Source organism: Pogoniulus pusillus, chromosome 36 (genome assembly GCF_015220805.1).
Source record: "Pogoniulus pusillus isolate bPogPus1 chromosome 36, bPogPus1.pri, whole genome shotgun sequence".
Taxonomy (NCBI): domain Eukaryota; kingdom Metazoa; phylum Chordata; class Aves; order Piciformes; family Lybiidae; genus Pogoniulus; species Pogoniulus pusillus.
The window spans coordinates 5,837,497-5,848,214 of record NC_087299.1 but is presented as its reverse complement, the minus strand read 5'-3'; the positions used below and the strand labels follow the sequence as shown (position 1 = coordinate 5,848,214).

At 52.5% G+C, this 10,718-nt stretch overlaps 1 protein-coding gene across 1 annotated transcript; it reads left to right on the top strand.

Moving 5' to 3' along the window:
- The first annotated feature begins 8,833 nt into the window (after positions 1-8,833).
- Positions 8,834-10,718, top strand: LOC135190608 (transcription factor HES-5-like). Its single transcript, XM_064172136.1, has 3 exons — positions 8,834-9,220; positions 9,370-9,550; positions 9,681-10,718. The coding sequence occupies exons 1-3, from the start codon at positions 9,158-9,160 to the stop codon at positions 9,920-9,922; spliced, it is 486 nt and encodes a 161-aa protein (XP_064028206.1). The 5' UTR covers positions 8,834-9,157; the 3' UTR covers positions 9,923-10,718.

Sequence of the window (10,718 nt, the reverse complement as noted above, 5' to 3'; positions counted from 1 at the left end):
GGAGAATTTATTATTTATTAAATCCCCCACCCCCCCCACCCCTGCCCAGCTGAAATTCCCACAAGTCACCTCTCAGCACATTCAAGGGTGCACAAGAGGGATTTATTATTTCCTGGTATATTGACTCTGAAAGGTCTGGGGATTACAGCTGCTTTGCACATGAATAGCTGGAGTGTGTTGTACAAAAGGCATGGGCTGTGGGATAATGGGGCTGGATGTGGGAAAGAGCTGACCCTGGGGGAGAGCAGGCTGGTGCCTGATGGCAGAAATCAATTATCCCTCAAAGGAACACATTGCCCTGGGAGCAAGCTTGGCGGGAGCCACCATGTTATGTGTTTACCACCCTCCTCCTTCAACCCCCCTCCCCAGAACGTGTCCTGTCCTCTTGCTTTTACCAGGGGACTCAGCTACACCTTGCTCTGGAGGTCCACCAGGCAAGGTTAGTCAGCAAGCTGCTGTTCTCACCTCACCTGAGACCTTGCAGGTCTCCCACAGGTGCTGCCCGATGGTTTGCTCTAACGGCCCCCCAAGATAGGGCTGACTTCAGTGGGGAGACACATGCACCCCAAAGGTCACAGTATCACCAAGGTTGGAAGAAACCTCATCATCATCAAGTCCAACCCTTTAGCACAGAGCTCAAGGCCAGACCATGGCACCAAGTGCCACATCCAGTCCTGCCTCGAACAGCTCCAGGGACGGCGACTCCACCACCTCCCCGGGCAGCCCATTCCAGTGTCCAGTGACTCTCTCAGGGAAGAACTTTCTCCTCACCTCAAGCCTGAATCTCCCCTGGTGTAGCTTGAGGTCCTCCCAGCAGTCAGTCACCTCCTCAGCTCTGGCCAAAGAACAAGAGCCTGTCACTGACAATGGAGTGGAGAGCAAGCACAGAAGCTGCTGGGTTCATGCACTTCCTTCATTGTTTTGGGTTCTTTCTTGTTCCTTTTGGAAGATGGTGGCATTCAGCCCTTACAATGGGGTCAGCATCCCTGGCACTGCTGCCAGCCTTTCAGATGTCAGAGTTTGGCCTTCCAAGAAATGAGCTGAAAGTCAGAGGAATTTGGGGGGGGAAAAAACAAACAATTTCAAATTTGTCTCTGATGAAACTATTTTGAGATTTTTTTCCCCCCTTACTTTTATGGTGGTTGAGCATTTAGCCTTGGCCTGGGCTGGTGTAATTATTTTGTGCTCTTTATAGAATCATGAGGCTGGGACATGAAGACTTGCAGAAGGCTGCTACCAGTCTCATGATCAAAGTCACAGGACTGCCCAGGTCCTGCTGCCAAGCATCTTGGCAAGGAGGAGGTGCCCTGCAGAGAGTATTTCAGAGGAGCAGGTTGAGAGCTGAGAGTGTGGTTCCCGAGGTCTGGCCCCCCCAACCACTTGCTGTCGCTGCCAAGGTGGGAATGGTGTGCTGGTGCCAGGCAGGAGGGCAGACACCTCTGCTGAGAGCAGCACTCAGCCTGTCTGCCTGGCTCAGGTATTTAATCACTCAGCTCTAGCCAGGGCAGCAGTGCAGAGGGGAGATAATGGTCACAGATGTCCCCTGAGCCTCCTTTGACTGTTCTCTACCTTGGGAAGAAATTTCTAACCTGAAACTGATTCTCCCAGGAATTCCTCCCATTCCCTTGAGCTCAGCTTGAGTTTTGGGATGGAAACTCCTCCTGGAATCCACATTCTCATGCTTGGCAGCTGTCAGTCCCCACACGCAGAGCGCAGTGGAAGTGTCTTGGAGATGAGTGGCAGGTCCTGCCTTGCCTGGCAGGTGGATTCTGGAGGACTGAGCTATGTCTCTGCCCTGTTCAGCTAGCAGTAGATTGAAGAGGCCAGGTCTGCTAATAGCAGGCACCTGCCTTGCAGGCAAGAGCAGCTTTGCAGAAGCTGGAGAACTAGTGCTGAGCCAAGCAAAGGGCTAGCAGAGCGACACCTGAGAAGTGGCAGACTGTGCTCCTCACAAGGCATACAGGGCGGTTCTAGAGGCCCTCATCACCCTGCCACAGGGTAGGGCAGGTGTCAGATAGCAGGATCAGGGGAACTTACTGCAATGAACACAACCAGACTGAAAGAAACAGTCTAGAAAGGATGGGGAATAGGACCAGGACCCCCAAACATCTCCAGTGTAGCTGGTAGTATAAACCATGCCCCACGGTCGCCTGCACCACAAGGTGCTGGGCATCTCCACATGGCCCTTGGGAGCTGCCACCAGGAGACTGCAGACAGCTTTTGCCTCTGATCAGCACACCAGCTGCAGCTGGCACTGGCCTGCTCAACTACAGCAGTCTGGTTCCTTTCCCATTGCTGGTTGTATCCAGGCTAGGCATGCAGGGTCTGACACTGCCTTACAAGCCGAGAGTTCCCGGGGTGCAGGGCATGCTGCTCCTCCAAGGAGCTCCAAGCCCAGGCTGGCTGTCACCGCTGGAGGCAGCTGCACACAATGAGTTGGTGCTGACAGATCTGCACAAGGACTGAGGACAGCTGCAGCCTGGCTGAGGTTTTAGTAGATCTTCAGGAGCACGAATAAGCCAAAACTTGGTTTGGTTTCTAGTGAGATCAAGTCGTTCTCTGTTGAACAGACCATTAAGTGTTTCCTGAGGGAGGATGTGAGTGCATCTCCCTTTTCACCTTTAGCACAGATATAAACTAACATTTGAAGTTTAATATTTTCAAGCCCCACTATTAATCTTGAGCAGAAAGGAGAACTTTTCCACTTGCTTTTCTAGGTGAGACTGTGAGTGTGGTCCAGGCCAGCAAGCCCAATTCTCCCACAGGCCAAGGAGCTGGCTCCTTGTCAGAGATGCCAAAGCTAATTAAAACAAGTGGGTGCTAAGCATCTTTGTAAACCAGATGTCTCCAAGAGCCACTTTGCCATAGAAGCACTGCAACCAGTATCTGAAATATTGCAGTTTGGGGTTTTATTTCCCCCCACCCCCCCTCCTGCCTGCCTCATTTTGCTTCCTTTGTAAACCATTGCTAATAACACATCCTCATCTCACCGAGGAGGTCGCTGAGAATTCATTAGCTTGGTGTTTGTAAAGCACTTTGAAAATGCAAAGCCAGGGCATTATTTCAAGTCTTCTGGATGCTTTCCATGTTATTAAAATCAGGATTTCAGAGAGGCTTATCGAGGATCAAAACAGCATCCCAAACTTGAAAGGAAGCAAGACTGTTAAACCATCAACTGTCGCCTCCCCCTGCAGCCAGATGTTAAGCCCTAAAGAACTCAAGTGGCACAAGGAATTACTTTCCCAAGTTCCCCCAGCTGGGCTGACAGGCCTTGATCAATGGTTTTTGCTCCACAGTGAGTGCTATGCAGATGGTCTACCCAGAGCAAGGTTTCTGTGAAGTACAAAGGGAAGTCAAACACCATTTCTAATTCAGCTTGTAGCATGGCACACTTCCTTTATCCTCCGCCTGAATGCGCTGAATGGGAGAGCAGTGTGGGAAACTGGAAGGAACTCCAAACTCACAGAGTCTGCAGGGCTGGGAGACACTCCTGTCCCCAAGCCACATCTGCCTGTGACAGACAGAGGGGGGAAAAAAGAGTGACAGAACGAAAAATCAGATTAGAGAAACAGCACAGAGGGAAAGCTACCCCAGAGGAAAAGGGAGAAAGTGAAGGAAGCTGTGCAGGCGCACAGGAGTCGTGCACAGGACTTGCAGCAGGCTCAAATGGGACTGCCAAGCAGTAGAGCGTGGAGGAAATGACAGGGAGAGGAGCTGCAGGAGCAGAATCTGCCCAGAGAATCATAGAATATGGAATCATAGAATCAACCAGGTTGGAAGAGACCTCCAAGATCATCCAGTCCAACCTATCACCAAACCTTATCCAGTCAACTAGACCATGGCACTAAGTGCCTCATACAGGCTTTGCTTGAGCATCTTCAGGGACAGCAACTCCACCAACTCCCTGGGCAGCCCATTCCAATGCCAATCACCATCCACCAGTGAGGCCAAGGAGAAGTGTCCCACTGAAGCTGGCAGAGGTGTTTTCAGCCCACATCAAAGACTTCAGAGCTGCACACTCCACTTGCCTCTTTAGTTGCCCAGATTTCTTGAGTATGGCCCAGCAAACACAGACCTCTGGCATTAGCCAAGCTGCTCATGAGCTGCTGCAAGTGGATCTAGTCCTTCCCTGCCCTGCCAGGTTAATTCCACTGAATGGCTCAGGTGGGAAGTGACCTCAGAGATGAGCTGCTCCAGTCTCCCTGCCATGGGCAGGGACATCTCTCAGCTGAACTTGCCTCTCAGTTTGAGACTTGCCTCTCACTCTGGCTTGCTCTTTAATTCAAATATGTCCTGTCACAGGACAATTGAATCATGGAGCAAAGCTGGAGGTGGGGAGATTCAGTGAGGAGGAAGTTGTTGAGCATAAGAGTGGTGAGAGGCTGGAATGGGTTGCCCAGGGATGTGGTTGAGGCCCCATTCCTGAAGGTGTTTCAGGCCAGGCTGGCTGAGGCTGTGGGCAGCCTGCTCTAGGGTAGGGTGTCCCTGGGCATGGCAGGGGGGTTGGAACTGGCTGATCCTTGTGGTCCCTTCCAACCCTGACTCTGTGATTCTATTCTATGACCCATTCCTTCCTGCCAACTAAGGGATTTCTCCCTACAGTGCTGAGGGAAAGAGCTGCTCTTCTGGGCTGTGAGGATACCATGAAGCTTTTGTATGGTGCAAAGAGGAGCTGGGCTTGGCTTTTAAGACAATTGGATCAGCCTTTTGGCAGTCATGCTACAGAAAAGCTTTTCTCTTCATTAATACTTTTATATTTTGCTGCTTGGGTGAAAGAAACAGGGAACAGCAGAGCAGATGCTGGTGTTAGTGTTTGGCAGGGGAATGTTCAGGCTCAGACTTTGCTGATTAGGGGTTTAATAGTCACCATTGTAGGTGCAGAAGTAATTTGTATTTACACTGTTACTGGAGAACAGGAAATAGCTTTGGGGGTACAAAAGCAGCAGGACAGATCTAGCCCTTCTCATCACTCTTCATGGGGTCCAGTTTCTCTTGAGGATCCAAGTAAGGCTCTTAGAATCACAGAATGGTTTGGGTTGGAAGGGACCTTCAAAGGTCATCCAGTCCAACTCCTCTGCAGCCAGCAGGGACATCCTCCACTAGTGCAAGTTGCTTAATGCCATGTCCACCCTGACCTTGAATATCTCCAGGGATGGGGCCTCAACTGGGCAACCTTTCGCAGTGTTCCAGCCTGCTCATGGTGCAGAACTTGTTCCTAACATCCAATTAAATCTGCTTTGCTCTCATTCCAAACCATTTCCCCTCATCCTGTCACTGCAGGCCTTGGCTAGAAGTCCTTCTGCAGCCTTCTTGTAGCCCCTCCAAGGACCAGAAGTCTCACCACCCTCACACTGAAGAACTTCTTCCTCAGCTCCAGTCTAACCCTGTTCTGCCTCAGCTCCAAACCATTCTTCCTTGTCCTGTCTCCAGACACCCTCAGGAAAAGTCTCTCTGCAGCCTTCCTGGCAGCTCTGAGGTCCCCCCAGGCTGAACACCCCCAGCTCCCTTAGCCTGTCCTTGTAGCAGAGCTACTTCAGCCCCCTGATCATTTTCAGACCCCTTTGGGTCTCACCCCACTTTATTTTTCATCTCAGGAAGCTCTGTAAGACTTGGTGCTGAGTCTTCTCCAGGTTGGTGTTTTTCCCCCCACTCTCTGTCTTGGCTGCCAAGCATTTTATCTTTCTAAATGACTTCCTAACATAAGGCTGTGGAAGTTTGTGTCCTTCTGAGTTTCCCACACCATTTCTTAACGATATTCATGCGTGGCACAAAGGAAGTGTGCCTGCCTACAAACCACATTAGCAACGCCGCTTGCCTCTGCTTTGTGTGCAGTGGGAAACCCTGCTCCCAAAAGGCCATCTGGGCAGCACGGATCAGGGCAGAGGCAATGAGGGCAACAAGCAGCTCTCAAAACCTGGGAAAGCAGCAACATCTTGAAGTCTTCCTAAAGAGCTAACAGCTGGCAGAGATGCTGGGGAAGGCTGTTGCTGGTGCCTCATGCAAGCTCCAGCATCTTGGGAGCCTTGTGAGTTCCCTGGGCAGTGTGGGGTGTGTTGGAAGCACAGCAGTGTGTAGGGCAGGATTTGTTACCTGAAGTGCAAGCTCTGCTCACTTTATAATGGGGAGAAATTCCTGGTATCACTCTTCTTTAGCATTTCCAACCCAGTCTGACTTAGGTAATGGAGCATCTAACTTGAGTAACTCTTCCAGGGTGGGTCAGTAAGTGGCTAACTTTTCCCCCCGCTCATAGAGCATGGAACTGAAAAGCAAAAAGTTAAAGATAAGCTTTTATTTCCTATGCTCTGCAAAAATTCATGTGTGACACAAGATGAGAAGTGGATTTGCTGCCTGGAGAGGATTTTACTACGTTCATCTCACAGTAACATGTTGGACATTGTAATTTTTATCATACAGGTTCTAAACATGTGGGGGGAGCTCCAGCTTCAGTGGGTAACTAAGCCAAAGGCAGACCAAGTCACACATCTGCCCCACTGCAGTTTTACCAGGGTGGCTGAAGAGCACCTGGAAGGAAGGGACCTGGTGGTGCTGGTAGAGAGTAGCTGAACATGAGGCAGCAGTGTGCCCAGGTGGGCAGCAGAGCCAATGGCAGCCTGGGCTGGCTCAGGAGCAGTGTGGGTAGCAGGACAAGGGAGGTTCTTCTGCCCCTGTGCTCAGCACTGCTCAGGACACACCTTGAGTGCTGTGTCCAGTTCTGGGCTCCTCCATTGCAGAGAGATGTTGAGGTGCTGGAAGGTGTCCACAAGAGGGCAGCAAGGCTGGGGAGGGGCCTGGAGCACAGCCCTGTGAGGAGAGGCTGAGGGAGCTGGGGGTGTGCAGCCTGCAGCAGAGGAGGCTCAGGGCAGAGCTCATTGCTGCCTGCAGCTGCCTGCAGGGAGGCTGTACCCAGGTGAGGTTGGGCTCTGCTGCCAGGCAAGCAGCAACAGAAGAAGGGGACACAGCCTCAAGCTGTGCCAGGTGAGCTCTAGGCTGGATGTTAGGAGGAAGTTGTTGCCAGAGAGAGTGATTGGCATTGGAATGGGCTGCCCAGGGAGGTGGTGGAGTTGCTGTGCCTGGAGGTGTTGAAGCCAAGGCTGGCTGGGGCACTTAGTGCCATGGTCTGGTTGGTTGGCCAGGGCTGGGTGCTAGGTTGGGCTGGATGAGCTTGGAGCTCTCTTCCAGCCTGGTTGATTCTATGATTCAATGAAAAGTGCTGTGACTCAGGAATGGGGCAACACAGAGGTTTCTGAGCAGTGGGCTTAGTTTCTTCTTGTGTACCTGCAATGAAGGCATCTGACACTTGGCCAGCTTTGTGCTGTGCCTCTCCATGTGACTTGTACTGGAGGGATAAATTAGTGCTGTCCTATAGCTGCTTGTTAGTGAATTAATCTGAAAAACAGAAACTGTCTCTAGCAAAGCTGCCAGTGGCCTCTCTGCTGGTGAAGTTGGCACATTTCTTCCTCGTGCTCTCGACTGAGGAGCTGAAGAATTGAGTCAGCACCCAGGAGTTTGTGTTTCAGAGAATCTCTTCCAAGAGGGCTCTGCAGAGCCCAAGATGGGTTTCAGAGGTGGCATTACGTAGGCTCAGAGATAATCCACCAGCTTTGAGGGAAACATGTGAAACAGGGTCACAAAAGCTTTCCCACAACTTGACATAAAGGACTCGGAGCTCAACAGCTGCTGCTCTGTGCCACAAGAAGGGAGCCTATTCAGGAGCAGCACAATGGGGATGGAAAAGCAGATCCTGGAAGAGGTCATTGAAGCCTTACCTGGCCTGACAGATAATGAGCTGCAGAGTGAGAGGGAAAGAGAGAGAAAACTCTGCCCCTGTGCATTTGAAAAGCCATGTGTGGCCACACACACATATAACTTGCTATATACAAGAGCACACACATATATTAATGCAAATCCTATTTACTTGCTACAGCAAGAGACTCCCCAAAACTTCACTCCAAGCATCACCTGACTGATTTATCTGACTACTATTCTTTACTTAAGCCTTATAGAGGGAGACCCTGATGCTCACAGAGGAGTGTGTGGAACTGATTAGGTCACAGCACATGTAGAGTAAATTTGGCACCCAAATGCCTGGTCCTAGATGTGTGGTGGATGCTGCTGCCTGCCCACTGTGCCCTTCGTGGCAACATTGCTGCCAGCCTTGCCCCAGAGAGTCCAGAAGCTACAGAAAGCACTCTGCTGCTGTGCCCTTCTCCAGTGTCTGGTGTGCTAGAGCTCAGAAGGGACATGGAGCTTGGGCAGAGGGCAGGGTACCCAGTTGGGGTTGGGCTCTTCTGCCAGGCAAGCAGCAACAGAACAAGGGGATGCAGTCTCAAGTTGTGTCAGGGGAAGTACAGGCTGGATGTTAGGAGGAAGTTGTTGTGAGAGAGAGTGATTGGCATTGGAATGGGCTGCCCAGGGAGGTGGTGGAGTCACCGTCCCTGGAGGTGTTGCAGCCAAGGCTGGCTGGGGCACTTAGTGCCATGGTGTGGTTGGTTGGCCAGGGCTGGGTGCTAGGTTGGGCTGGCTGAGCTTGGAGCTCTCTGCCAACCTGCTGGATTCTGTGCTTCTATTCTATGTACCCACGCAAAGCGGTGTGACAGCCACTCGAGGCAGTGGCTCCCCGGGAGCAGCAGCGGTGCCGAAGCTGCGCTGCGCTTTGTGCCGCCGGCGCCCAGCGGCGGCTGCCGTGCGCTGGGTCCCGGCGTGTGCGCGGCGGCAGCGCGGCCGCAGGCCTGCCCGCACGCAGCTTGTGCCGACCCGCGCCTGCCTCCCTGCCTGCCTCCCTGCCCGCCAAGCCGCGGCTGGAACGCTGCGGGCCCGTGGCATGAGGCAGCAGCCTCCTGGCAGCGCAGGGCAGCTCTTTCCCAGCTCCCGGGGCGGGTGGGTGCTGCCGGCAGCCGCTCGGGGCGCGCACTCCCCACCTGCTCCCGCGGGCCGCGGGGCTTTGTCCGCCGCCATTCAGCGCCAGCCGAGCGTGCAGGGGAGGCTGCGGCTGCCTTTGTGCCGCCACCTTCCCCGATTGGCTCCGGAGTGTGGGAAACACCAGCGAGCCGCAGACCCACAGCCTGGCAGTCGGCTCCGGCGCTATAAATAGCGGGCGGAGGCAGCTGCGGGCAGCGCTTCTGCCGGCCGTGCCCTGCCAGCCTCCCCCTCGGCACCGATGGCTCCCGGCGCTGCGCTCATGGAGCCTGAGAACCTGCTGACGCCCAAGGAGAAAAACAAAGTAAGTGCAGGCACGGCGAGGCGAGGCCAGGCGGCTCCTGCAGTTCGCAGCAGCTGAGCAGCTGGTCCGTGTGGTGTAGGAGCGGTGCTGGGGAATGGCAGGCGGAGAAGCCCTCCAGTAACAGGTCTCTTTTCCTTTGCTCTTTGCAGCTGAGGAAGCCGGTGGTGGAGAAGATGCGCCGCGACCGGATTAACAGCAGCATCGAGCAGCTGAAGCTGCTCCTGGAGAAGGAGTTCCAGAGGCACCAGCCCAACTCCAAGCTGGAGAAGGCAGACATCCTGGAGATGACTGTCAGCTACCTGAAGCAGCAGAGCCAGCTGCAGATAAAGAGTGAGTATTGCATTGTGTTCCAGCCTCTCTGGCTTACTGTGAATCTGTGACGGTTTTATGCGTCTCTAGCTAGGAACAACTGCTCTAAACGATTCTTTCTTCCTTCTCCCTCTTCTCTTCCCTTCCCCAGCTGCAGCATCATTCCACAAAAGCTCTCAGTTTGACTTCAGAGAGGGCTACTCTAGGTGCCTGCAAGAAGCTTTCCACTTCCTTTCTCTTCACAAAGTCCGAACTGAAACACAGACCAAACTTTTAAGCCACTTCCAGAAGAGCCAGTCAGCTGCCACGGAGCTCCCCTTCTCTCCTGGGAACCCCAGCACCCTGAAGCAAGCCTCTCCAAAGGACACCAGTGCTCTCTGGAGGCCCTGGTAGCCAGGGGAGTCCTCACTTGATGGACCAGTCCAGAGGAAGGATCTGACTGCATCTGCCAGCCCAGCTCCCATCCTCTTTTCTGTAGGGAATTTGATCTCCCGGGGTGTTTTATTTATGTGTGAAAAGAATGGCTAACTTTTGACTCTGGTGGGATCCCGGGGCAAAAGTTGAGGCATTCTGTGGGTGGTGAAGCTGTGGGGACACTGCTGCCTTGTGGAGGGTGTCTTGAGTACCTGTCACAGCTGTGACAGGTGAGGATTGCTGTAGGAGAGGTTTCTCTCTCGTTGCTTGTAAAAGCCATCAGCTTTGCTCTGGTTTGGCAGCACTTGTTGCTCAGTCACTGGAGGATAAATTTACTCCTCTTTGGTTAGAATCAGTTTCCCTCTGTTTGCTTCATAGGTGGGGTTTGATTTGGTCTGAGTGGGGTTTTTTTTCCCCCCCATAACCCTTTCATAGTCCTAATGTGATGGAGGCAGAGGAGCTGGGAAACTATGTGGAACATTTCTACTCTTTTGCTGCTTTTTTTCCTTGAGAAAAAGGTTCTGTTAGTGCCTTATGTTAAAGAGCAGGAGGAGGGGGAAGGCTGGATTTGTCAATGTTATACATTTTGAGGGTAAGCTATGCTTTTTCTAGCATGTTCATTATAATAATGATATTTATTATTGTCTGCATTGAGTGGTTTTAATTCATGCTGGATAATGTTTTTCCCAGTGCTGGGACTGCCCCCTGGCTGCTGTGCATACTGTGTATGCATCTCTGTTGTGTGTAGAGAGCAATAAAATGCATTTCTGTGCAA